This window comes from Coregonus clupeaformis, chromosome 13 (assembly GCF_020615455.1).
Source record: "Coregonus clupeaformis isolate EN_2021a chromosome 13, ASM2061545v1, whole genome shotgun sequence".
Classification (NCBI taxonomy): Eukaryota; Metazoa; Chordata; class Actinopteri; order Salmoniformes; family Salmonidae; genus Coregonus; species Coregonus clupeaformis.
Genome location: NC_059204.1, coordinates 7,751,004 through 7,778,985, shown reverse-complemented (window position 1 = coordinate 7,778,985; position 27,982 = coordinate 7,751,004). Strand labels below are relative to the sequence as shown.

The window sequence follows — 27,982 nt, the reverse complement described above, 5'->3', positions numbered from 1 at the left end:
TCTCTTGAACGCACCAAGAGAACCTCCCCCCAGCCACATGCTCACATTAATTCTCGCTCATCTAATGAGACGTGTGATCTACCTGTAGAAGCATGACGTCTTCCTCATTGTCGAAGTTATATCTTAGAAGTTCTTCATTAGTGTTTAGTTATTGGTACACTGCTGCCACTTGAGTCTTGCCATGCTCCTGAACTGGTAATTAGCTCCAAGCAGCTAGCTTGGTAGTTGTGGAGGGTTGGGCCTTGCAGAACCATGCACGTGGGGAACTGGAGAAACGTAAACCATGTCGGGGTAAGTATGATTGGCGTGGATGTTACCGAAATAATTGCTAATGCATAACTAACGTGGTCGATTTTGACAGTTTGTGGATGCGAAACTGACGAAGATTCCTAAACTGTTAGCTTGCTAACTAACCGTCTGATCCACGAACACGGAAAACCAGTGTACTCAATGGAAATGTGCATAGTTAGCTATAACCGATTAACCTCAACACGCTTTATGATGGAGTTGAAGGGCGACTAGTGTGGGCGCAGTGGAGGTCCGACGTAACATAAAATGAAGTTATCAAACTACTGATTTCAACACCCAAAGAATATCCCGCAATTACACAGACAAATGTCTGTAATTGCATGTTGTTCTTTTGGTCCTGAAGTCAGTAGTTTTTGTTAACGTCATTTTGGTCCGCCCAGTGGTAGCTCAACTCCAGCTTAAATCATTGAGTTTAGTTGGCTAAGCTAGCTAGTCCTCTATTTTAGCTAACACTATTTTGAAATTCTAGTCCTGTTGATAGTCCTCATGCATTAACCAAAGTGTACATTAGTTCTAGATTTGGAAGACCACTCCTTCTGGACCTGGCCAGTGTGGCATGAACTGGAGCCATACACCCAATGACTGCGCACATGGCTGGTAAATTCAACTGGATTTTTACTGGCTAGTGAGGCCTAACAAGTAATGTCTAGTTGGGTATTCAATGGCAAATTGAATGAGATTGGTTTTATAATTTAAACTAATTGTCATCTAGTCCTCTGATCAATGATTTGAATAGAGGCACAGCTGTCGGTGATGAAAGCTTGAATAAGAAGAGTTTGATGCAACAACTGATGATTTCAACTACTTCTGAGCAACAGCTGTGTTAAGATAACTTCAGCCATGTTCAGGAGATAATTGCTTTCAAATAGATTCTCATAAACCCTATGATTGTTTTGAAAAGGAGTGGCTGTGCCCCAATTGGTTGATGACAAGGAGACTCTAGAGGTAAGACAACCCCCACCCACTCTACCTAGGCTTCACCTTGACATTTCTCTTGGTGTCTGTCTAGTCTCATTCTGATGAACACTAAACTGAAAATAGCTGGAATTACCTGCAGATTGTAAAGTGGTGATATTCTGTTTTCTGAATATGACAGGCAGTTACTTCAATATCTACTTTAGTTAGTTTCCCACTCTTCTGAATAGTTGATAGCATTCAAATTGTCATAACCCTTGTGTTTTTTGTTTGTTTGTTTTTTTAACAGGTGTGAAACCGCCCCAATGGGTTGATGGCAAGTAGACTTCACCTGGTAAGGTAAGCCGATCATGCAGACTTTAGCCTACACCTCACCTGTCCCATTCTCTAGGTAGATGTAATTTTGTTGTGATGCGTACTACACAGAAAATAGAATTACTGTCAGGTTGTACAGTGGTGATATTGGGGTTTTCTGAACACGACTGGCAGTGACTTGGAACTTGCCTATATAACAATAGTACATTTTCATATATTGTGATCTGAGATTCTCTACTTTTCAGGTGGTGTCCCTTTAGAATAACATCCCTGCAAGGTCTCCCTGAACTGGACATGGAGGCTGAGGTAAAGGACGTTCACCCTGGCCTCAAGCTGCCTCACATGGTCAGCTGCAAGAAAGGAACGCCTGTGTTTTATGCTATGATGAATACTAAACTGAAAATAGCTGGAATTACCGGCAGATTGTACAGCGGTGACATTTTGGTTTTCTGAGACATTTGAACATGCTTTAACGTTTTCATTTGATAACTCTAGGTTTCATTCGACTAATGATGATTTATTTCCTGTCTTCCTCGTCTGCTGTTTGGTTGCCCCTCAGCCCCTTGCTGATTTCTCAACTCCCACCTATCCTCCAGGTGAGCACTCACACTTTCAGAATCGATGAAACCCTATTCTATATCTATGCTGTATGAGTTTCTTTATGCGTCCTGATGAGGTAATGATGAATCCTAAACTGAAAATAGCTGGAATTACCGTCTGACTGTTTTTTAGTGGTGATATTCGGTTTTCTGAACACAGGAAGTGGCAGTTATTTACCTGAGTTCAATGTTTTAAAATGGGTTTTTAAACTCTTACAATACTTGTACATTTTCAGATTCTCTTCCATGTGCCAAGAGTTGTCAAGCGTTTCCAAGATGGTCGGCGCTGCCTTTCTTGCTCTGGTAACTTGACACAGAACTGCCACTAAAGGCCAGTGTTAAGATCAACAACGATCTTGCATAAAAATCTATACTACTATCCACGTGGCACCGTTTCTGCAGCAGCCCTGGTTTTAAATGATATAGTAAAAACTATGGATAAGGAACTGTCTTGTGCTGTTCATTTTATTGATCTCCCTAAAGCCTTTGATACTGTTGATTTATTGCAAAGACTCCTCTAATGGGTTGGGTGAAGCAGCATGTAACTGGTTCCATAGTTACCTTACTGAAGGGACTTGATGTATTACTGCTGATGGTCTATGATCTCACTGGAGTTCCTCAAGGTTTCATTTTAGGACTTATAGCTATTTTAATTATATTGACAGGACAGTAAAGTCATGCTACAGACCCTGCTTGTGGGGATTGTAGTTTTTAGACTAGTCTTTGATTTTCATTGTCATGTTTGTTTCTGCATCGTTTTGCTGAGCTATTGGTGTTGTCTGTCTTTTCTATAGTCTCGGAGTCTTTTAAAACGTCAATAAATTAATACGTTTTAACCCTGGTCTTTTTTTTGTTTATCTGCAGTTAACCTGTGCATGAATGGGAACTAATCATGTGAATGTTATATGGATGTCAGGTGAACAATGACTTCTTACCTTATCAGCAACCTGAGAGAGCAGGAGTAATGTTATAGAACAGTATCTCTCCCACGCCGCTGATAAACACTGTGCACGGCACTGGTCCACAACGGATCTCTGTGTGTGTGTGATTGTACAAATCAACAGTTTTGAAGTCAAACTGCAAATTGTTTGCCTCGCAGCAGAATCAGGGGCTCTGACCTATGCTGAGAATTAGTATCTACCCAGATCTGAGTGCCGAGCTGCTGAAACGGAGAGACCTACAACGATGTGAGATTCCAGCTCAACCTGAGATACGGCTTCATCCACCTGGCAACGTTCATCTTGACCTTGCACGACACAACGCATTTTTTTCCACTGCCAAGTAGGCTCAAGACCTCTTCGAGAATAACGTCAAGCCGAACCCACAAGGGGACGAGCTGACAGATCTAGGCTAAACCCAATTTGACTGGCTCAATATTCAGGTGTGCTATCCCCGTACGATCACACAGCCTATGGCTATGATGCGCTCCTCTGCGTAAGACAATGAGGACACCCCTCACCCTGCACTATCAGCTCCAATATAAATAACATGAAATAAAATTGTATTGGTCACATACACGTATTTAGCAGGTGTAGTGAAATGCTTGTATTCCTAGCTCCAATGGTGCAGTAGTATCTAACAATTCACAACACACACGTCTAAAAGTAAAAGAATGGAATTAAGATATACATATTAGGAGAAGCAATGTCGGAGTGGCATTAACTCAAATATAGTAGAATAGAATACAGTATATACAGTACCAGTCAAAAGTTTGGACACACCTACTAATTCAAGGGTTTTTCTTTATTTTTTACTATTTTCTACATTGTAGAATAATAGTGAAGACATCAAAACTATGAAATAACACAAATGGAATCATGTAGTAACCAAAGTGTTAAACAAATCAAAATATATTTGAGATTCTTCAAAGTAGCCACCCTTTGCCTTGATAGCTTTGCACACTCTTGGCATTCTCTCAACCAGCTTCACCTGGAATGCTTTTCCAACAGTCTTGAAGGAGTTCCCACATATGCTGAGCACTTGACTGCTTTTCCTTCACTCTGCGGTCCAACTCATCCCTAACCATCTCAATTGGGTTGAGGTCAGGTGATTGTGGAGGCCAGGTCATCTGATGCAGCACTCAATCACTCTCCGTCTTGGTCAAATAGCCCTTCCACAGCCCGGAGGTGTGTTTTGTGGGAAACCCAATTGGTCAAAGATGTTGAAAAACAAATGATAGTCCCACTAAGCGCAAACCAGATGGGATGGCATATCGTTGCAGAATGCTGTGGTAGACATGCTGGTTAAGTGTGCCTTGAATTCTAAATAAATCACTGTCAGTGACACCAGCAAAGCACCATCACACCACCTCCTCCATGCTTCACGGTGGGAACCACACATGCGGAGATCATCCGTTCACCTACTCTGCGTCACACAAAGACACAGATATTGGAACCAAAAATCTCAAATTTCCACCGGTCTAATGTCCATTGCTCGTGTTTCTTGGCCCAAGCAGGTCTCTTCTTATTATTGGTGTCCTTTAGTAGTGGTTTCTTTGCAGCAATTAGACCATGAAGGCCTGATTCACACAGTCCCTTCTGAACAGTTGATGTTGAGATGTGTCTGTCACTTGAACTCTGAAGCATTTATTTGGCCTGCAATGTCTGAGGCTGGTAACTCTAATGAACCTATTCTCTGCAGCAGAGGTAACTCTGGGTCTTCCATTCCTGTGGCGGTCCTCATGAGAGCCAGTTTCATCTTGATGGTTTTTGCGACTGCACTTGAAGAAACTTTCAAAGTTCTTAATTTTCTGGATTGACTGACCTTCATGTCTTAAAGTAATGATGGACCGTCATTTCTCTTTGCTTATTTGAGCTGTTCTTGCCATAATGGACTTTTTGGTAAATCTTCTGTATACCACCCCTACCTTGTCACAACACAACTGATTGGCTCAAAACGCATTAAGGAAAGACATTCCACAAATTCACTTTTAACAAGGCACACCTGTTAATTGAAATGCATTCCAGGTGACTACCTCATGAAGCTGGTTGAGAGAATGCCAAGAGTGTGCAAAGCTGTCATCAAGGCAAAGGGTGGCTACTTTGAAGAATCTCAAATATAAAATATATTTTGATTTGTTTAACACTTTTTTGGTTACTACATGATTCCATGTGTGTTTCATAGTGTTGATGTCTTCACTATTATTCTACAATGTAGAAAATAGTAAAAAAATAAAGAAAAACCCTTGAATGAGTAGGTGTGTCCAAACTTTTGACTGGCACTGTAGCTGATTCCTGACAGTGACGTACTGGTGTAATTTGTTACTATGGCAATTTAAAATGGTGCTGACCATAGCTCAAATAAACATTGTCCACGATCAAAATACTAAATATAGAGATGTTTTTGTTAAATGCACGTTTAAGATGAGTGGATTGAATACATCTTTGCTTAGATTTACTCCCTAAAGTGTTTCCATTCCCCTTTAAGTGATGCTCTGTTTCTGTAATATTTCTTGATTTTTGTATTTGATATGAGGTAGGCCCTATTGGAATCTATTTCCCCAACTGAAGGCCTAGGTCCATTATTCACGGTTCGCCAATGATTATATTGTTATTCTGTACCTACATGAATGTCAATCAAAACCTACTATGCAGTAAGGACAATGTAATACAGTTTATATTCACTTTCACCCACCAGTGCATGGGCATTGTACTGGAATTGTACTGTACTCAAAGTAGCATACAAAGCAGAAATTCAATTAATCAGATCAACTCCATGACCACCACTAGGCTACAGTAGCAGTCTGTATCCACTAGAGCAGGGGTGTCAAACTCATTCCATGGAGGGCCTAGTGTCTGCAGGTTTTTGGTTTTTCCTTTCAATTAAGCCCTAGACAACCATGTGTGGGGAGTTCCTTACTAATTAGTGACCTTAATTCACCAATCAAGGACAAGGGAGGAGTGAAAACCCGCAGCCACTAGGCCCTCCGTGGAATGAGTTTGACACATGTGCACTAGAGGATGAACTCTGTATACAATGTTACAGTTTAAGAGCCACAGAGGCTGACGTTTAGTCATGTGATTTACAAGAAGAGTAGTGTTGTGGTCACATGTATTACAAGAAAGAGAGATTTGGTCAAAGACAGTACAGTATGAAGATAAGTTAAAACTGCTTCTCCAATAGAAATCCCCGACTACACTTGTAGATGATGTCATGGCGACGTTGGCTGGCAAGGCTCATGCTTAGAAGCAAGTCATCCGGTCTAACGGTCGTCTCGCGCCGAACTGCGCATGTGCAGGCCGTCAACTCAAAGGCAGTCCTTTGATATAAACTTGTTTTTGACGAAAATGAAAAGGTTCCAGTTTATCAATTTCACGAGGTTGGCTTAATAACATGTTCAACTACTTAAGAAATTGTCTCAAATCAAGGTTGTGCCTTTTGATTTCGATAAAATGAACAACTAAGGAAGTTTTTTTCTCTTCTCTCATTGACTTCTCAAGCCCCAAACCCCGACCTGTTCTGTTTAGTCTATTTCACAAGCGTTCCTGGAAGTTTCGGGATGTTGCGCCTCTGGGTTTAGAAACTCTGTGATTTGATCTATAAAACAGGGTGTCACACCCCGGTCTACATCTTGGTAGAGACAGATCTCATACCTTCTGACATATGCTGCATACTTGGCTTCTTTTTTGAACATCTACTTGTGATTTTTGTTTGGTTGACATCCATCGGCAAGCTTCGTTGACTTAAGGTAGGCTACTTACCCTCATTTCATTTAAATGGTAGGCCTAAATGGTTGCTTAGCAAAACCTTTACTGGGCAATCATTAAAGCGACAATCCGCATTTGGTGAAACTGGCACGTCTGTTTGGGATATTACATCAACGAAGTTATTTTAAACAAAGAACACTGTTTTCTTTCCATCGGACATCATTGCAAAAAACAAAATCCCACTGCCGGACGCTCCTCTCCACTGTTTCATCAAGAAAACAATATCAAAGGCGCTGGCGCTGTTTCACCAAATGTAGATTCTAGCTTTAATTTATCTTTGAGACTTTATGAGAAATAACAAACAAATTGTCCGTCCCTCCACTTATTGTGGTATACAACAGAGGGATGGGGCTAGGGAAATGTAAATTATCCCAAATTATAGACAGTGCTCTAGATGCCAGGACCGACAGTCCATGACATCTGCATTATAGTTGTAACCATAAACAAAATAATGGAACAAAATAATCGAACAAAATAAGCGTTTTATTTTGGCTTCTAATGGGGTAAGAGAATTGTACTAAGCTCGTGATGTATTTATAAGTTATATTCTTCACAAATTGATGGTTATACTGCGTCATTAATTTAAATGTCCAAAAATGTATGTACCAATCCCAGACTGTAGTTTTAATAATGTGGATAATTTACTGAACAAAAGAACCATCGCGCTCTCCCAGAAAGCTTTGCTGGTGCGTAAAACCCACTAATTCAGACAAACTAAGGGGCGTAATGGGGTTCGCACTCAAAGTTGTCGCAAAAAGCTTAATTCATTATTCGATGTTTTTAATTATTTCCACTGCATCAGGGAGCGTACACAGAGCGTACACGGGGCGGCAGGTAGCTTAGTGGGTAAGAGCGTTGTGCCAGTAACCGAAAGGTCGCTGGTTCTAATCCCAGAGCCGACTAGGTGAAAAATCTGTCGATGTGCCCTTAAGCAAGGCACTTAACCCTAATTGCTCCTGTAAGTCGCTCTGGATAAGAGCGTCTGCTAAATGACAAAAATAAAAAAATAAATAAACGTTTCGGCTTTGAAGCCTTTAGTGTAGGTACACTTTTATTTTAATTCAAAACAACATTTGTGAAGAACAACAGATGAGCAGCTTCTAATCAGGGTTGCCGCTCATCTGCCAATCTGGGATGAGGCTGTTCTGGTCTACCTGCATAGAAATGAGTCACAAAGATATACAGAATTATAGGGTATGGGAGCGGGCAGGAAGGGCAACTCACAAATCAATCGACCCAGGTGTCCGCTCACCTAAATACATCGGATCAATTAATGAGAGAGCCTACCACAAAGGACATCAGGCAAAGCCGTTCATAAATATGTGGGGCCAATTCATCAGACTTTGCATATCGTTTATGGTCAGTGTTCCTGTATAACAGTCTAAATGTGGCTTATAGGAAGGAGCTGAAATCTAATTATTCGCTTAAACCGTGTGGAGATACAGAATTTAATTTGTATATACACATGCAGTGGCGGCTCCTGAAAAAATTCTCAGGGGGGGCAATTTTTCTGATGATTTAGGTGACCTACACACATTTAAAAAAAGATATGTCCAGCAACAACATGAAGACAGGGGCAGCATATAAGTCAATGCCAGAAGCATTTATTGACTGATCTCAAAAGTGTTGGCTTACAAAAGCAAAATAAGTTATCACTGTAAAAATAATCAAGGGTGTTCTTTCACATTCCTCAACACTGCATAAACAATATGCATTTCCATAAACAAATGAAATATCAGCTGAAAATACAGCATCTTGGTATTTGTTCAGATTGCAGGATCAACAAGAGCTTTTACCACATTTTTTGCCTCACGGTTGAATTGGAAATATGTGCACCTGAGCATAATTCACAACAAGCAAGCAGGAGCTTTTGATAGAGGCTACTGAAAACATTGATGCAATTATTGGTAATAAGAAATTTTTATAGACTTCCATATTCTGCCCTCTTGTATAGATTTGTGAAAATGAACAGTGAGACATTTTGCCTGAAAACAGAATTTGAAAATAATTTCTAGAAAAGGTAAACACAGCTATCTGTATGGCTTTGTAAAAATGAACAACCATATTCTGGCCAATTGTATAGATTTGTAAATATGAACAACCATATTCTGGCCAATTGTATAGATTTGTAAAAATGAACATGAACAGATGATTATTTTTTAACTTTTTTTAAAATGAAAAATAACTATTTTAAACAACATCAACTGTGAACTGATTTGGGCGTGTGTGTGTTAAAGAGACAGACAGGGAGGGACAAAGAGAGAGAGAGAGGCTACATTACTTGTACTGAAACTGTTCTCTTCTCTCTTTCAATGCAGCAAAGCGGTCAATGACTTTCTCATTGAAATCAGGCATGCTGAGGACTAGTTCACTCTCCATGGAAAGCATGGCCAGTGCATTCAGACGTTCCTGGCCCATTGAATGGCAAAAAGACCGTTCAGTCTTTCCAAAAGCACACTGGCGATTGAGACTGAGGTTGATTCCGAGATGGGAAGGAACTCAAAAAAGCGCTCCTGCACTTTGTGGTTGCTATCTATGTACCTCAGCACAAGCACCAGCTTTATCTGTGTAGAAACGTCCGTGGTCTCGTCAGCTTGGATAGCTACGAAGTTCGCCGACTTCACCTCCTCCACAATATGTTCCCTCATGACCGCTAGCATACACTCCAGTTACAGTAGCTCGTTTTGAATGGTCTTTGATGTGAACTTCTTTCAAAGACACAATCGAGTTGCACTGAAGGCTAGCCATGTTGATAGTAGTACGTGAATTGATTGACGCTGCTACCCGCTCTTTTCTTAGTTACGTTCATGGTTATGTTACGTATGACGAAAGCGCGTAAGTGCAAGCCCTCAGAAACCCATAGAGATTGTATTGAAAGCTCTGATATTTGAAAAAAAAAATATTTTACATGACAGGCTATGAGAGACTTCTGGGCGATTTTCAACCTGACTGAAATCGCCCCAAAGGGGGCGGGGCCATTTGAAGCACGACTTTAGCCTGATTGGACATTTAGTGGCAGATCAGACTTCTAGATTAGAACACTGATAACTACTGTTGCTGTGATATAATTGATTAGAAAAAAAATCCCTTCCTTTTCCCGTTTGGCAGTGCGTCGCCCATATCGCCCTAATGAACACACCGCCCCTGTACACATGGCTCTTTGGAGTAATTTGTTGTCAGTCACCTCTAAATCAAATAAAATTTTATTTGTCACATACACGTGTTTAGCAGATGTTTTAGCGGGTGTAGTGAAATGCTGGTGCGTCTAGCTCCGACAGTGCAGTAATATCTAACAAGTAAGATCTAACAATTTCACAACGTATACCCAATACACACAAATCTAAGTAAGGCATGGAATTTAAGAATATATACATATGGACAAGCAATGATAGAGCGGCATGGACTAAGAATAGTAGAATATAATAGAATTCAGTATATACATATGAGATGAGTAGTGCAAGACATGTATACATTATTAAATTGACTAGTGTTCCATTTCTTAAAGTGGCCAGTGATTTCAATAGGCAGCAGCAGCCTCTGATGTGCTAGTGATGGCTATTTAACAGTCTACGTGGTATATGAACTTTTTCGATCCAGACGCAACGCAATTCATTAATAGAATGATTTTAATGTGTATATGTGGTCGGGAGAGGTTGTGTTTTCTCTAGCAGGAGGTAAGCTTGGCTTCTTATATGGTGTCGAGTAAAGCTTAAACCATGTATTTAGATTGTAGGTAGGTATTGTAGGTAGTTTATTTAGGTAGTTATTGTAGGTTATTGTAGGTAAGTATTGTATACGGCAGAGCCTGCACGAGGCTAGCTAACCCACTACCTGGACCAATAAAGCTAGCTAGCTAGCTAGCGGGTAGCTACTGGTAACTTTTAGCAACGGTGGATAGTTGTTTCCAATGTTATTTCACGCTTAAGAGTACCTGTAATTAAGCCAGCTAGCTACCTACCATTCAGCTGTTTTTCTAACCTCATTATCTGAGGCATTAACGTTAGGTAGTTAGTAGCTACTGTACTTAATTACAGCTACTGATTGCAGAAGACAAATGTCTTCTTGTCTGCCACCCAGACAGCTGGCGTCGGGTAAGTTTGGCTTTATACATAGCTTGGGCTTTGTCGGATAAGGCTTAAATTATGTATTTAGATTGTAGTTAGGTATTGTAGGTAGGCATCGTGGGCTGTTGTGGGTAGTTATTGTAGGTTAGCATTGTATTCGGCGGTGCCGGGTGTAGCATGATGCTAGCTAGCTAGCTAACTCACCTCCTGGACTAGCTGGCGAGTAGCTATTAGCAACGGTAGCAACTAGATACAATATCCTTTTAGCCAGCTATTTAGCCTTTTAGCCAGCTATTAGCAACGGTAGCAACTAGATACAATATTCTTTTAGCCAGCTACATTTGTTCGCAGCGCCGCCGTTTTTCAAACAAAGTCAACACAGCAGACATTGCTAGCTAGCCAACATGACCAGCTAGCTGTACTGTAGCAGCTAAATACAATATATTTGTGCTAGCTAGCCAACGTTTAATTATTGCTGCGTTATGAAAGGAACTAGACACGGACACGAATTATCTGTTTAGTGTGTTAACACACTATTGGTAGTTTGTTGTAACCAAGTATTGGTGCTAAACTGTGTGTTATTGGATGCTAGCATGCTAGTTAGCTATGGCGTCATAGTTAGCTAGCTGAATAAAGTAAGTTGAGTCTATTCCTTGAAACATTGAACCGCTGTAGTTCACAACAATTCTAATTTCTAAAGTGGAAGTTGGGAGAGTTTTTATTCGGGTGGTTCAGTGAAACAATTATAGTTTGAGGTGGAAGTTGGGTGAGTTATATTTGGGAGTTTTGGTGAGGGAGGCCCTACTCTCTCCTTTCCCAGATGTTTAGTTCATTTCATTCCGATCTCCTCTGCATTATTGTAGCCATTTGCTACAGCCTGTCAACTATGCCTCTGCCTATCCCTGTTCTCTCCTCTCCGCACAGGCTAAACAAACGCCTCACACCGCGTGGGTGCTGCCTCTCTAACCTGGTGGTCCCTGCACGCACCCCACACCTGGAGTTCCAGGTCTCAGGCAGCCTCTGGAACTGCTGTTCTGCTGCCAACAAGGCTGACTTCATCCCAGCCTATGCTAACCTCCAGTCCCTCGACTTCCTGGCGCTGACGGAAACATGGATTACCACTGAAAACACTGCTACTCCTACTGCTCTCTCCTCGTCTGACCATGTGTTCTCGCATACCCCGAGAGCATCTGGTCAGAGGGGTGGTGGCACAGGAATCCTCATCTCTCCCAAGTGGACATTCTCAATTTTTCCCCTAACCCATCTCCTCATTTGAATTCCATGCTGTCACAGTCACTAGCCCATTTAAGCTTAATATCCTTGTCATCTATCGCCCTCCAGGTTCCCTTGGAGAGTTCATCAATGAGCTTGACGCCTTGATAAGTTCCTTTCCTGAGGATGGCTCACCCCTCACAGTTTTGGGGGATTTCAACCTCCCTACGTCTACATTTGACTCATTTCTCTCTGCCTCCTTCTTTCCACTCCTCTCCTCTTTTGACCTCACCCTCTCACCGTCCCCCTACTCACAAGGCAGGCAATACGCTTGACCTCATCTTTACTAGATGCTGCTCTTCTACTAATCTCACTGCAACTCCCTCCATGTCTCCGACCACTACTTTGTATCCTTTTCTCTCTCGCTCTCCTCCAACACTACTCACTCTGCCCCTACACAGATGGTAATGCGCCGCCGCAACCTTCGCTCTCTCTCTCCCACTACTCTCTCCTCTTCCATCCTATCATCTCTTCCCTCTGCTCAATCCTTCTCCCTCCAATCTCCTGATTCTGCCTCCTCAACCCTCCTCTCCTCCCTTTCTGCATCCTTTGACTCTCTGTGTCCCCTATCCTCCCGGCCGGCTCGGTCCTCCCCTCCAGCTTCGTGGCTTGATGACTCATTGCGAGCTCACAGAACAGAGCTCCGGGCAGCGGAGCGGAAATGGAAGAAAACTAAACTCCCTGCCGACCTGGCATCTTTTCACTCCCTCCTCTCTACATTTTCTTCATCTGTTTCTGTTGCTAAGGCCACTTTCTACCACTCTAAATTCCAAGCATCTGCCTCTAACCCTAGGAAGCTCTTTGCCACATTCTCCTCCCTGCTGAATCCCCCCCTCCCTCTCTGTGGATGACTTCGTCAACCACTTTGAAAAGAAGGTTGACGACATCCGATCCTCGTTTGTTAAGTCAAATGACACTGCTGGTCCTGCTCACACTGCCCTACCCTATGCTTTGACTTCTTTCTCCCCTCTCTCTCCAGATAAAATCTTGCGACTTGTGACTGCAGGCCGCCCAACAACCTGCCCGCTTGACCCCATCCCCTCCTCTCTTCTCCAGACCATCTCCGGTGACCTTCTCCCCTACCTCACCTCGCTGATCAACTCATCCTTGACCGCTGGCTATGTCCCTTCCGTCTTCAAGAGAGCGAGAGTTGCACCCCTTCTCAAAAAACCAACGCTCGATCCCACTGATGTCAACAACTACAGACCAGTATCCCTTCTTTCTTTTCTTTCCAAAACTATTGAGCGTGCCGTCTTTAGCCAACTCTCTTGCCATCTCTCTCAGAATGACCTTCTTGATCCAAACCAGTCAGGTTTCAGGACTGGTCATTCAACTGAGACTGCTCTTCTCTGTGTCACGGAGGCTCTCCGCACTGCTAAAGCTAACTCTCTCTCCTCTGCTCTTGTCCTTCTAGACCTGTCTGCTGCCTTTGATACTGTGAACCATCAGATCCTTCTCTCCACCCTCTCCGAGCTGGGCATCTCCGGCGCAGCTCACTCCTGGATTGCGTCCTACCTGACCGGTCGCTCCTACCAAGTGGCGTGGCGAGAAGCTGTCTCCGCACCACGTGCTCTCACCACTGGTGTCTCCCAGGGCTCAGTTCTAGGCCCTCTCCTATTCTCCCTATACACCAAGTCACTTGGCTCTGTCATATCCTCACATGGCCTCTCCTATCATTGCTACGCTGACGATACACAACTAATCTTCTCCTTTCCCCCTTCTGATAACCAGGTGGCGAATCGCATCTCTGCATGTCTGGCAGACATATCAGTATGGATGACGGATCACCACCTCAAGCTGAACCTTGGCAAGACAGAGCTGCTCTTCCTCCCGGGGAAGGACTGCCCGTTCCATGATCTCGCCATCACGGTTGACAACTCCGTTGTGTCCTCCTCCCAGAGTGCAAAGAGCCTTGGCGTGACCCTGGACAACACCCTGTCGTTCTCCGCTAACATCAAGGCGGTGACACGATCCTGCAGGTTCATGCTCTACAGCATTCGGAGAGTACGACCCTGCCTTACACAGGAAGCGGCACAGGTCCTAATCCAGGCACTTGTCATCTCCCGTCTGGATTACTGCAACTCGCTGTTGGCTGGGCTCCCTGCCTGTGCCATTAAACCCCTACAACTCATCCAGAATGCCGCAGCCCGTCTGGTGTTCAACCTTCCCAAGTTCTCTCACGTCACCCCGCTCCTCCGCACACTCCACTGGCTTCCAGTTGAAGCTCGCATCTGTTACAAGACCATGGTGCTTGCCTATGGAGCTGTGAGGGGATCGGCACCTCTGTACCTTCAGGCTCTGATCAGTCCCTACACCCAACCGAGGGCATTGCGTTCATCCACCTCTGGCCTGCTGGCTCCCTTCCTCTGCGGAAGCATAGTTCCCGCTCAGCCCAGTCAAAACTGTTCGCTGCTCTGGCACCCCAATGGTGGAACAAGCTCCCTCACGACGCCAGGACAGCGGAGTCACTCACCACCTTCCGGAGACATTTGAAACCCCACCTCTTTAAGAAATACCTGGGATAGGATAAAGTAATCCTTCTACCCCCCTAAAAAAAATTATATTGTAAAGTGGTTATCCCACTGGCTATAGGGTGAATGCACCAATTTGTAAGTCGCTCCGGATAAGAGCGTCTGCTAAATGACGTAAATGTAAAATGTAAATGTAAATAAAGTGTCTCGCAACTGGCGAGGTGATATCTAGACATGCCAATATAAATCTTATTACAAGAACACTAACATATATAAATATATCCTTTAGTAGTGCAAGTTATACATCTCATAGGTCCTAGAAGTCTGAAGGCATACAAAGTTAGACAATATCCTTATGGAAATTTGTATTTAAATTATATTTAACTAATGGTTCTACAAGAGATACAAGATATACAGGGGAAGCAGCCTTTTATGAATGCCTCTTCTCTCTCTGACCACGTCTGATTTAACCAATATGTTTGCTGGATTTCTTGATTGTTTATAGGTGAGTAAGGGTGGATTCTGGAAGGCAGAATTTAAAGAGGAGCCTATGGGCCAATGTTTGACAATAGACTTGATGCCATTACGGATATCATTGAAACTGAGTATATAGTTTACAGAACTGTTTGTTCTGTTTTTAGTTGATTTATTAATTAACTGGCTTCTGTTCAAGCTTTTAACTTGTTTTTTAGTTTTATCAAGCCAGGTATCGGGGTATCCTCAAGCGAAAACGCTTTCCCTGATGCAATGACAATAATTAAAAACATTGAATAATGAAATAAGCTTTATGCTATTAATTTACTAAAGCCTAACTAGTTTGACCATACTGAATAATTATTGTGACTTCAAAAGCACTTGAACGCAATCATGTCGTATTTACACCTTCACCAACTTGGAAAGAGATTCAGAGGAAGACGGCATGATTACTACTTTACACTCCCAACACCATTTCACTTGAACGACCAGATGAGAAACTGGATTTACACAAACAATTTTATTTAAACGTTATTTAACTAGGCAAGTCAATTAAGAACAAATTATTTACAAATGTTTATATAGTGTTTCTAGATTAGAAACACAGAGGCTGGTGGCAGTTATATTGTCTCACGGTTTTAAAGAAACATAATAAAGTTAGCCTTGTTCGACCATCCTGTTTAGTCATGCTGGTAGATCAGAGTTGAGATGCATATTTTATCACAAATAGATTCTACTGAGCCTAAGAACACACATTTATCAAAAAACGTAGTCGAAGCAGGCACATATTTTCTTCAAGAAACGGTACCAAATATACAGTACAAATGTGCTGCTTTGAGAGCAAAAGCATTCACTGTCTGTTTTTGGTTATTTTCATATCTCATCTCTAAGAAACTCAGAGACCTACAAGAGAATGGGTGGAGATGCATCAAAAGGTCGAGCGGATAAGGCAGAGAAAGACCGCGATCAAGCCAGAACAGATAAACAGAAAGCGGAGGAGGAAAAACAGAACATGGAGAAGGAGAAACAGAAAGCGGAGGAGGAAAAACAGAACATGGAGAAGGAGAAACAGAAAGCGGAGGAGGAAAAGAGAAGGACTGAAGAGGATTACAGGCAACTCCTTGCTAAGAACGTGAGAATGGAAACAGAACAAAGGATGGAAAAAGAACGAAGACAGGAGCTCGAGAAGGAAAGACGGAAATTAATGGAACACAATAGAGAGCGAGAGAAAGATGAAAGGACGAGGATTAGGCAGGAAAAAGAGATCGCAAAAGGAGATCAGAAAACTGTATAAAATGTTTCCAAATATTAAACAGACAAGGGCATAAATTGTTTAATTTATCCACAAAATGAATTATTGGACAAAGCACATAATCATTGTAAACTTTTAATATCCACAATTGCACCGCCTGTTTTATTTCCCCCAAATGATGTGGTTAAAAGGATAGTTCACCTAAATGACATAGTGGTTTTATAACCCTGTTAACAGTCTCTGGTTTTGTTTACGTGGCTGCTGTCGCCAAATGCTTTTCAAAACCAATGCCTGTCAATATCTATAGAAGCCTCTGTAGCATTGCAATAAATATATTCTATTGATGCCTTGTTGTCCGATCTCTTCTGGCACTTCACACCTGAGACAGAAAAATCCCAACAGTTTATTCAGGATTTATTTACATTCAACTCTCTTATAGGCCGGTATTCAATGCAAGGCATGTTTTCTATCAAATGTCCATGTATCTTGACCAGACCCAGTATGTTAGCCAGTGGTGTCATTAGGCCTGGGATTAAGCCCCGGATGTTTTTGGCCCCGGATGTTTTTGGTCCTGACCCTTTTGATGGTATTATTTTTATTTTTTACATTTCAGTCTGAGTTTCCATAACTACACATCACTTGCTCTATGCACATTTTAATGACTAAAATAAACAATCCAATATACTGCAGTAGCAGGCACTGAAAGAAGCCCCTGGTCTGACTCAGTGCTTGCTGTGATTGGTCGAGATTTCACAATGCATGTCATCACTCAGTAAAACACCTCAGCAGAACACAGCAAATATGGATATTCTGAATTTCTTCTGAAAGAGGAAAAAAAAAGTGAACAGGTTGAGTAGTGAATGAGGTGGATAGTGTAGAACAGCCACAAAGTCAGTACAGCAGCAGAGTTAGCCAAAGGTTAGCCACGTTTGGTGGTAGCTAACTAGTCTCCATCACAATAAGGGTAGGCTAATGCTAATAAGCGAGCGTTAGCGTTCAGTATCCTAAAGGTATTGGATGTCATTGAGTTATTTAACACTATATTTAGTGAATGGGCAAGCTAAGGATGTTGATATAAGTTATGATATTAGGAAAAGTATTTATTTCCGGCGAGTGTATTTGATGGGTTTCGTTTCTGTAGCTATCTGAGACCGAAAAGCAAATGTTTTTCTGACTGAAGCTCATATCTTCTGACAGTGAAACAGTGCCCCCCTGTGGACTGAAGCTGAACTTTACTACAACATATTTAACCCTTTTTTTAAATGAGCAATGTTGAGGTGGTAGAACTGACAAAATTAAATGAATCATAGGTCTTATAACATATATTATTCTACAGGTAAACATGCTTAGCTCATGTCTGTTATTTCCATATAGGCTATGTAACTATTTGTAAAGAACTTCCCGTTATTAAATTGGTGAAATAATTTGAGCTTTTATTTTTACTAATTTAGCTACTTACTTTCTCTATTGTTGCATTGTCGAGAGGTGAACCTGCAAGTAAACATTTCATTGCACTGTGTACTCATGTACAGTGGGGAGAACAAGTATTTGATACACTGCCGATTTTGAAGGTTTTCCTACTTACAAAGCATGTAGAGGTCTGTAATTTTTATCATAGGTACACTTCAACTGTGAGAGACGGAATCTAAAACAAAAATCCAGAAAATCACATTGTATGATTTGAGTAATTCATTTGCATTTTATTGCATGACATAAGTATTTGATACATCAGAAAAGCAGAACTTAATATTTGGTACAGAAACCTTTATTTTGCAATTACAGAGATCATACGTTTCCTGTAGTTCTTGACCAGGTTTGTACACACTGCAGCAGGGATTTTGGCCCACTCCTCCATACAGACCTTCTCCAGATCCTTCAGGTTTCGGGGCTGTCGCTGGGCAATACGGACTTTCAGCTCCCTCCAAAGATTTTCTATTGGGTTCAGGTCTGGAGACTGGCTAGGCCACTCCAGGACCTTGAGATGCTTCTTACGGAGCCACTCCTTAGTTGCCCTGGCTGTGTGTTTCGGGTCGTTGTCATGCTGGAAGACCCAGCCACGACCCATCTTCAATGCTCTTACTGAGGGAAGGAGGTTGTTGGCCAAGATCTCGCGATACATGGCCCCATCCATCCTCCCCTCAATACGGAGCAGTCGTCCTGTCCCCTTTGCAGAAAAGCATCCCCAAAGAATGATGTTTCCACCTCCATGCTTCACGGTTGGGATGGTGTTCTTGGGGTTGTACTCATCCTTCTTCTTCCTCCAAACACGGCGAGTGGAGTTTAGACCAAAAAGCTCTATTTGTCTCATCAGACCACATGACCTTCTCCCATTCCTCCTCTGGATCATCCAGATGGTCATTGGCAAACTTCAGACGGGCCTGGACATGCGCTGGCTTGAGCAGGGGGACCTTGCGTGCGCTGCAGGATTTTAATCCATGACGGCGTAGTGTGTTACTAATAGTTTTCTTTGAGACTGTGGTCCCAGCTCTCTTCAGGTCATTGACCAGGTCCTGCCGTGTAGTTCTGGGCTGATCCCTCACCTTCCTCATGATCATTAATGCCCCACGAGGTGAGATCTTGCATGGAGCCCCAGACCGAGTGTGATTGACCGTCATCTTGAACTTCTTCCATTTTCTAATAATTGCGCCAACAGTTGTTGCCTTCTCACCAAGCTGCTTGACTATTGTCCTGTAGCCCATCCCAGCCTTGTGCAGGTCTACAATTTTATCCCTGATGTCCTTACACAGCTCTCTGGTCTTGGCCATTGTGGAGAGGTTGGAGTCTGTTTGATTGAGTGTGTGGACAGGTGTCTTTTATACAGGTAACGAGTCCAAACAGGTGCAGTTAATACAGGTAATGAGTGGAGAACAGGAGGGCTTCTTAAAGAAAAACTAACAGGTCTGTGAGAGCCGGAATTCTTACTGGTTGGTAGGTGATCAAATACTTATGTCATGCAATAAAATGCAAATTAATTATTTAAAAATCATACAAGTGATTTTCAGGATTTTTGTTTTAGATTCCGTCTCTCACAGTTGAAGTGATAAAAATTACAGACCTCTAAATGCTTTGTAAGTAGGAAAACCTGCAAAATCGGCAGTGTATCAAATACTTGTTCTCCCCACTGTATATGACAAATAAACCAACTTGAATTTAGACAAGAAGGGGGAGGGCAGCCAGAAACAGAGGGGAACAGATGGCCAGCTTTGTGGTTAGATTATAGGTGAACATAACATTAAATACATCGGCCCTTAAATTGTGTCCTCAAATGTTATGTAATCTAAACATCTCACATTAGCTGGTAGAACTGACAAGGTCTTATAACTCATTCTATTCTACTCTACAAGTCCATTTTCTTTGAATCAAGTCTCTTTATATTCATATAGCCTAGGGGGCTATGTAGCTTCTTACCTGTCGTGTTTGGAGTTGTGTTGTGCTGTTATGTGAACATTTGAATGTTTCTTTACAGTTGAGTTGCCCTGGTTCTGTCAGTATACTAGGATAGGGTTGTAACGGTACAGGTATATATATACCAACCCATTAGGCACAGGGACCTCGGTTCGGTCCGCACTGTGAACCTGAATTAATACAAAAAACATTTTAAAAACAATAACGCTGCGTTGTATGCCACTGCCTCGTGAGCAAAGCTGAAAAAACATTGTAGGTTATTCCTTTAAAACAACTACAACCTATGCTCACGTTGTAATCAACATTATAATATTAACTGGCGGATTTCAAATTCTGCTTTTGTGAGGCACAGCCTGTAGATGGCGCGTGGTGGGCTCGAAAAACCAAAATTGGATGAGCCTCCATCGTTTAAATCTCCAGGTTGGGAACATTTTGGTTTCCCTGCCGATTACAACAGCGATGGACAGAGTTGTGGATAAAACGTTAATATGTTCTCCACTGCTCAACGAGAATGGCCCAGAGTGGCGTGTGTAGCTTGTCGGCCATCGCTAGTCATCAAAATGCCACTACAGTCAGTCCATAGAGCCTCCATGTGTGGCAAAGCAACGGGTGAAGCAAATTAGGAGATTATCTAATCAAAGGAAAATGGAAGTAAGTGTATGGTACAACGACCAAGAGCCACCAGGTAGGTTGCTATTTAATCATCTGAACGGTGTAATTTTTAACTATGTCAGGAAAGCCCATGCAGACTCAATTAGCCTAGCTTGCTAACATAGCTAGCCGTCTTAGCCAACTAGCTTCTCTCAGTGTGATGCAGTCAAGACAGGTACTAAATAATCAGCTAGGATATTTATCATCCAATATATGACAAGCTACAAGTTTGTATTCTAGCGCGAGTCGGCTTGTTATGGTTGGTTTCTGTCTCTCCCTCCTTGGTCCCGTGGCACTCGCTCACAGCACACACACACCGCAAGACCCCTCCTCCGCCTGCTCTCCCTCGCTCTGTATCAGCTCTGGTTAATAAAGTAGCTTACAAATGGATTTCTGCTCTTCCCGGATCAGATCATGTCTATACGGAACTGGTTGTCCTCGGGTCTGTTCGGAACGGGTCTCTATATTGGAAAATGTATTCATGCATATTTGTCCGGGTGGGAACGCCCCAGGTCCATTTCGGAATAGGTCCAACTTTTTAGACTTCTACTTGAGGCCCAACATAACAATTCCTGACACAGCAGACGATGCCAGGAACACTGTGAATGAAACTGGACTTGGGCCACAAATAGGGTGCTTTTTAATTGTGCGTATTTAGCTAAATAGACAAATTAACTTGATTTAACTGTTGGCATTTTATTTTCCCGCTGTACCGCAACCAAACCGTGACCCCAAAACCGCAATACTACCCAACAGTGGGTTTGGTGAACAGTTACAGTAACTTTAAAGAACAACTGCCCCTGAAAAAACATATCATTTAGAAAACAGCCTGTGGCATCGATATGAGTCAAAAGTATTCTACTGTCAATAGACTACAAAGTGTAAATAGAAAATGTTGGTAAAAGTCAGTATCGTCCAAAACTGAGTTGTGAGACTAGTGGTCGTGACTTCATTACAACATAAATGAAAGATGGGCATGTTTCAATCACATGACCACAGCTGGCAGCAGACAAGTAATCATCAATTCGGAATGCAGCTACACACATCCCGATCGTAATGCCTGTGGTAAATTTGGGTTGACTTTGGACATCCCTATGGGGCTAGTTAGGGACCATAGGTAAATTACACAAGTACAGTACATGAGATAATACGTAAAGATTCCAATAGCTCCAAATGACAACTATAAATTGTATGAATGCATATACAAATATTGAAAGCATTTAATGAGAACTAAAAGGTGTGCAACATCAATATATTGTCTTATTTACATTGTGTCATTTATTGACGGTCCCTAACTAGTCCTGGAGCTAGGCTATCCAAAGTCAGGTCGCACACCAGCCAGCTGAAGGTAATTGACAAACTAATTTGGCTAACTCTTCCCACCTGCGAACACACCCACATCAAACCACACCCCGAAACCAACTTACGGTTGAATTCAGTCATGGCCGCTAGCATTTCTTAATGAACCAAATCTAAAACGAGGCCAAATCAGGAAGGGCAGTCACCCTTTAAATCTATCTGATGACGTGTTGCACCTCTTCCTTGCTACCTTTCAGAGCCAAGAAGGAGGACAGATGATAACAGCAGTCCAGTGGAGCACTTAGAATGGCAGCAGCCAGGGGCAAATGTTAGGGAAGAGGAGGATTTAGGTGACCTAGACACAGGCCCAAAACAAGTTAAGCTACCTCAGTATCCCCTTGGCCATTCTGGATTGCAAAACTAAAGAGGCCCACCAGACAAGACACAGAGATAGATGGCAACAGAAGAGTAGATGATGGGGGGAGACACAAAACAGAGAGACCGCAACACAACAATAGGATGTGATGGAGAGACGCCAGAAGAACATAACAGGCCATAACAGAAGAGGATAGTCAAAGAGACCGTAACAAACAACAACCATGATTTTATGTACTTATGTAAATAAGGTTTTTCTATTTTTGACAATTGGACATTACTTAAGTCAACTCCTAAGGTGGATCGTTTTAAGACTGTATTATGTCCGCCAGAAAGCCATCAACATGTACAGTGAGTCTTTGTTTTGTTTCTGCAGTTCAAGAGGTTTTTCCAAAGAAATAAGAGCGCCAACCGTTAGGGCTCCAGAACTCTCTTCCCATTCAGAAAGAACAGAAGACTGGCGGACAAAGATGTGAGTGACTCAGATGTTTGCATAACATACTGTATTAGTTATAATTTACACACGCTGCGTTGCCTGGGCAACGAGAAAATAAACTATGATTTTATGTTGACTGTGTTGGGTTGTAGTTTGATATACCTGCTATACTAGAAGTTAATGGTTACATGTATGAGGAATGTATATGGTGGGGGTCAATGGAGGTTGGATAAGAAGTAGGGGTCTGGAAAGTGACTAAGTAAGGGAAAAGGCAATCATTTAGTTGTGGTCACTGATACGGTTGGATAGCTGTGAATTAGTGAGGAATGTGGGCAGAGGTCAGGTCAGATGAAGGGAGAAGGAACACTTTTGTTACACACATCACTTAACTTCCTTCCTAGCAACAAAGATGTAATGTTTAGAGGTGCAAGGAGGAGACTCCGCCTAAAGGAGGGTATAAATACTTGTGCTGGTGGAAACATGTCTTTATCTTTTCAGCTGTTTGACCCAGTGGGTGAATAAACTTGGTTTGAGCTTTCCCTAGTCGTCCGTTGGTTTTACTCCGTTTATTTAGAACCTAACAACGGCCAAATGATCTGTTGCAATTTTCTAATACCGTGGCTGCTGAAGTAACCCCAGTTCTGATATGTTTTCAGAACAGTGAGTCATGTCCGACTCTGAGACCATCGAGCTAGCCGCTCTGGGCCGACCCTTCCAGCTGGGGATGCTGTATGACTGTCGCAGGGATGTCCTCATTCCAGGTACAGGAAACTATTACTATTTGGTTTGGAGGTAATGCATATTGATTATCTTAAATTCATTGACAGTGTTTCCACCATTGAGTTGGATAGAGGGCACGCTGTTCTAGCACGGGGAACACCATTTTGGGCTTTCACCATTTTAAAGTAGTTTCTATGGATTAAGGAAGAATCAGCAGGAGGGGTCAGCCAATGAATTGCACTCCTGAGCAGGGGCGGTGTGTTCATTAGGGCGATATGGGCGACGCACTGCCAAACGGGAAAAGCAAGGGATTTTTTTTCTAATCAATTATATCACGGCAACAGTAGTTATCAGTGTTGTAATCTAGACGTCTGGTCTGATCTGCCACTAAATGTCCAATCAGGCTAAAGTCGTGCTTCAAATGGCCCCGCCCGTTTTGGGGCGATTTCAGTCAGGTTGAAAATCGCCCAGAAGTCTCTCATAGCCTCTCATGTAAAATCTATTTTTTTCAAATTTCAGAGCTTTCAATACAATCTCTATGGGTTTCTGAGGGCTTGCACTTACGCGCTTTCGTCATACGTAACGTAACCATGAACGTAACTAAGAAAAGAGCGGGTAGCAGCATCAATCAATTCACGTACTACTATCAAGATGGCTATAGCGTTCAGTGCAACTCGATTGTCTCTTTGAAAGAAGTTCACATCAAAGAGACAACCACAAAGTGCAGGAGCGCTTTTTGAGTTCCTTCCCATCTCGGAATCAACCTCAGTCTCAATCGCCAGTGTGCTTTTGGAGAGACTGGACGGTCTTTTGCCGACGACGTGAAAGTCAAACTCATTGCGCAAGCTTACGATGGAGCCAGTGTGATGAGGCGAGAGAAGGCAAAGGTGCGTGAGCATTTCAAGAAAGGCCATTACGTGCATTGCTATGCGATCAGCTGAATTTGATCATGCAGCAAGCTAAAAAGTAACTAGTAAACTAGTCCTCAGCATGCCTGATTTCAATGAGAAAGTCATTGACCGCTTTGCTGCATTGAAAGAGAGAAGAGAACAGTTTCAGTACAAGTAATGTAGCCTCTCTCTCTCTTTGTCCCTCCCTGTCTGTCTCTTTAACACACACACGCCCAAATCAGTTCACAGTTGATGTTGTTTAAAATAGTTATTTTTCATTTTTTTAAAAGTAAACAATTTTTTTTACAAATCTATACAATTGGCCAGAATATGGTTGTTCATATTTACAAAGCCATACAGATAGCTGTGTTTACCTTTTCTAGAAATTATTTTCAAATTCTGTTTTCAGGCAAAATGTCTATCACTGTTCATTTTCACAAATCTATACAAGAGGGCAGAATATGGAAGTCTATAAAAATTTCTTATTACCAATAACTTGCATCAATGTTTTCAGTAGCCTCTATCAAAAGCTCCTGCTTGCTCAGGTGCACATATTTCCAATTCAACCATGAGGCCTTTTTGAAGCAAGTAATGTGTATATCAGTATTGACTTATATGCTGCCCCTGTCTTCATGTTGTTGCTGGACATATCTTTTTAAAAATGTGTGTAGGTCACCTAAATCATCAGAAAAATTGCCCCCCCTGAGAATTTTTTCAGGAGCCGCCACTGCTCCTGAGCAAACATTCCATAACTGCAGGTGTCAGTAAATCACCAACCTGGGCTTTATACCAGTTCAGACTATACACACTCCGCACAGTAGGTGATGGTATGCACCTTTTCAGTTGATTTACAAACTGCTAATACACTCATAGAAGTTGAAGAAGACATTTGGGCCATACTTGTGTACATAAGCAAACATTTAAATGTAAACAGTTAATCCAGCTCAAAATGTGTCTCGGCTAATTAAAATTGTCGATTTACATGCACAATGCTAACTTGTATCTGGTCCCATCAGATAACATTTTTACATTTTAGTCATTTAGCAGACGCTCTTATCCAGAGCGACTTACAGTTAGTGAGTGCATACATTTTCATACTGGCCCCTCGTGGGAAACGAACCCACAACCCTGGCGTTGCAAGCACCATGTTCTACCAACTGAGCTACAGGGGACAGATAACATGGCATACATTAGCCCTATGCTAACCTCACCAGGTGGCAGTGATTATATTCTGTCTGATCCCTCCTGAGGACCCAGATTGAATTATGTAATCCTTCCTTAACCCAAAGGAAGTCTCGCCCAGTTGACTACTTCAAAATGGTGAAAGTCCTCAATGGTGCTGCCCATGCTAAAACAGGCTTTTGGGCACTAAAGTCCTCTATGATGCTGTAACAGAAGCGGCTATTGCAAAGAGAGATGAGTTTTCTGGTACATCTCTATGGTCTCCACAGAGTAAGAAAAGCTAGAGGACGCACTTGGAACAAACGGCTGATGGCATGCAAGTCGTTTTTGAAGTGGTCATTTAGTAGTAATACTGTCGTAGAAGTGATCAATGGCAAAGATACACTCTCAGAAAAAAAGAGTGCTATGTGGCACCATTTGTCCCTGTAGGGGAACCATCTGTTAAAAGGTTCTAGATAGAACACTTTCTGGTTCCAAATAGCACCCTTTATTTGTAACCCAGGTTCTATTTGACCTGAAAAGGGTTCTATTTGGAACCCATTTCCAGACTGGTTCTCCTACAAGGACAATTGGTGCTACATAGCACTCTTTTCTTCTGAGAGTGTAGGAGGTTTAGGTTTTCTAACTATGGGTGTCATGTCACCTAGAATATTTACTTTGAGTTCAATATTTACCTTCAATTAGTTATTTGAATGAAACCATGTTTACATATAGAAATAATTATACATGTACACGTTGGAGTATTATTTTCACAGTAAACATTCTTTGGTCATTCTCTTTTTAAACTGCAGGTATCACTCTCTGGGATTCTGAGATGCTGCAGAAACACATCAATGTCCGTCCACAACCAAACACTGACTTCAAAATCATTGCTTCAGACACAAGTGAAGCAAAGTCAGAAGCTTTGAATGTGTCTGCATCTCTTGAGGCCAGTTTTCTTGGTGGCTTAGTCAGTGTAAAAGGTTCTGCTGAATTCCTACATGACAAAAAGACCTCAAAGCGTCAGTCTAGGGTTTCTCTGCAGTACCGTACCATCACTCGCTTCGAGCAGCTGACCATGGACCACCTGGGGGCAGGAAATGTGAAACACTGTAATGTCTTACAAGAGGGCTCTGCAACCCATGTGGTGACTGCCCTGCTCTACGGAGCGCAGGCCTTTTTCGTTTTTGACCAAGAGGTTTCCTCAGGAGAAAACCACCAGGACATCCAAGGAAACCTGCAGGCCATGATAAAAAAGATCCCTCTCATATCAATAGAAGGGCAGGCAAAGTTGAAGATGAGTGAGGAAGAGCAGAGGGAGGCCAATAAATTCAACTGCACTTTCCATGGTGATTTTGCACTAGAAAACAACCCTGTCACATTTGAAGATGCCATCAGGGTGTATACTGGCCTGCCACGTCTGCTAGGGGAGAACGGAGAACACGCTGTGCCCATGACCGTCTGGCTCTATCCTCTCAAGAACCTGGACTCTGCAGCTGCCCAGCTAGTCAGGCAGATCAGTGTTAGCCTGGTGCGTCGCGCACAGCGAATCTTGGACGGACTGGACAATACTGATGTACAATGCCAGGACATGATGAAGGAAGACATGGCTATCAAGTTCCCTGAAATCAAAGCCAAGCTCAACAAGTTCAGGGACTTGTGCTCAGAGTACAAGCTGGTGTTCCAGAAAAGCCTCTGCAAGGTCCTTCCCACAATACGAGGAGGAGGGATGGAGGAAGAAGAGCTGATAACAATGCTTAACAACAAGGAATGCTCTCCATTCCAGAATTACCTTATGAGCACGTACCTGGATGACAGAGAGAGAGAGATGAATGTTGTCAGTTCCTACCTTGACATAATGAAAGAGTTTCAAGTTGTGTCATCAAAGGGTGACTTTGATAAAATAGTGCTTGATCAAGCTAATGATTATGTCGTTTGTTTTGCATTGTCATCTTTGAAGGAGGAAGAGGAGTACCTGGGAGACTTGGAGAAGTACTTGTTGGAGGAATCAAAGAGTGCTGGTTCTCAGTTGCCTTACAACCCCAACGCAGCTGGGAAATCTGCAGCAGAAAAGTGGTTTCGCTCGGGGGAGGTAACCACCCTAACCAGGCAAACCATAAATCTGTTCCTAGACTTCAAAGAGTCAAACAAAGGCAGAGAAAATATTGCATTCTGCATTGCATCAATGCCAAACAAACTCCTTACTGCGTCGTCCATCCATGTCTACGAAAGAGGGACACTTTTGAGTCCACAGTTTGAGCTGCCATCAAAGCCAGGTGTCCCCACCATCAAGAGTCTGGAGCATGACTGTGTCCACTTGCAAGTCAACCCTCCCAACCTTGGTGTTACCTCTGTGGAGTCATACCAGGTTTTGTACCAGGCTGAGCAGGCTGACTCTGAGTGGACAGAGGTCAAACCTGATGCTACAACTAACCAGGTCACCATCAGTCATCTGGACCCTTACAAAAAGTACCGCTTTAGCTGCAAGGCGGTGTGTAGACCTGGTGTGAGCCTCTCCAGTGACTGGACAGAATACTTCAGGACCCGTTCATGTAGCCCCCCTGGACCACCCACAGAGAAGAGCATAGAATCGGGACGTATCAGAGTGAACTGGGACATTCCTACCATGGTGGGAGACGATGTTGCAGTCATCTGGTTATGTGGTTGA

At 42.5% G+C, this 27,982-nt stretch overlaps 1 protein-coding gene, 3 non-coding genes and 1 pseudogene across 11 annotated transcripts; all 5 read left to right on the top strand.

Annotated features, from left to right (window-relative positions):
* The first annotated feature begins 19 nt into the window (after positions 1-19).
* Positions 20-27,982, top strand: LOC121579122 (stonustoxin subunit alpha-like). 8 transcript variants are annotated; one of them, XR_006002873.2, is made up of 7 exons: positions 20-291; positions 821-906; positions 1,211-1,254; positions 1,514-1,563; positions 1,785-1,845; positions 2,099-2,135; positions 2,375-2,580. XR_006002873.2 is itself a non-coding variant. In XM_045224210.1 (7 exons), the coding sequence occupies exons 6-7, from the start codon at positions 23,211-23,213 to the stop codon at positions 27,980-27,982; spliced, it is 1,950 nt and encodes a 649-aa protein (XP_045080145.1). In that variant the 5' UTR covers positions 20-291; positions 821-906; positions 1,214-1,254; positions 1,514-1,563; positions 22,484-22,579; positions 23,200-23,210. The 8 variants fall into 8 exon arrangements, 6 of the variants coding, with proteins under 6 accessions (XP_045080145.1, XP_045080144.1, XP_045080146.1 ...); XR_006002872.2 differs by having other exon boundaries at positions 2,035-2,135; XM_045224210.1 differs by lacking the exons at positions 1,785-1,845; positions 2,099-2,135; positions 2,375-2,580 and adding exons at positions 22,484-22,579; positions 23,200-23,304; positions 26,127-27,982 and having other exon boundaries at positions 1,214-1,254.
* Positions 1,324-1,398, top strand: LOC121580409. Its single transcript, XR_006003064.1, has one exon. It is a non-coding gene; the product is annotated as a small nucleolar RNA SNORD65 (small nucleolar RNA).
* On the top strand, positions 1,631-1,702 carry LOC123492253 (annotated as a pseudogene).
* Positions 1,919-1,994, top strand: LOC121580408. The gene has a single exon (XR_006003063.2). It is a non-coding gene; the product is annotated as a small nucleolar RNA SNORD65 (small nucleolar RNA).
* LOC121580410 lies at positions 2,217-2,294 on the top strand. Its single transcript, XR_006003065.2, has one exon. It is a non-coding gene; the product is annotated as a small nucleolar RNA SNORD65 (small nucleolar RNA).

Bases quoted from the DNA above. Each gene is read 5' to 3' on its own strand.
- LOC121579122 (XM_045224210.1), top strand. From the start codon at position 23,211: ATGTCCGACTCTGAGACCATCGAGCTAGCCGCTCTGGGCCGACCCTTC. The intron at 23,305-26,126 runs GTACAGGAAACT...TTTAAACTGCAG, and splicing joins CAGGGATGTCCTCATTCCAG to GTATCACTCTCTGGGATTCT.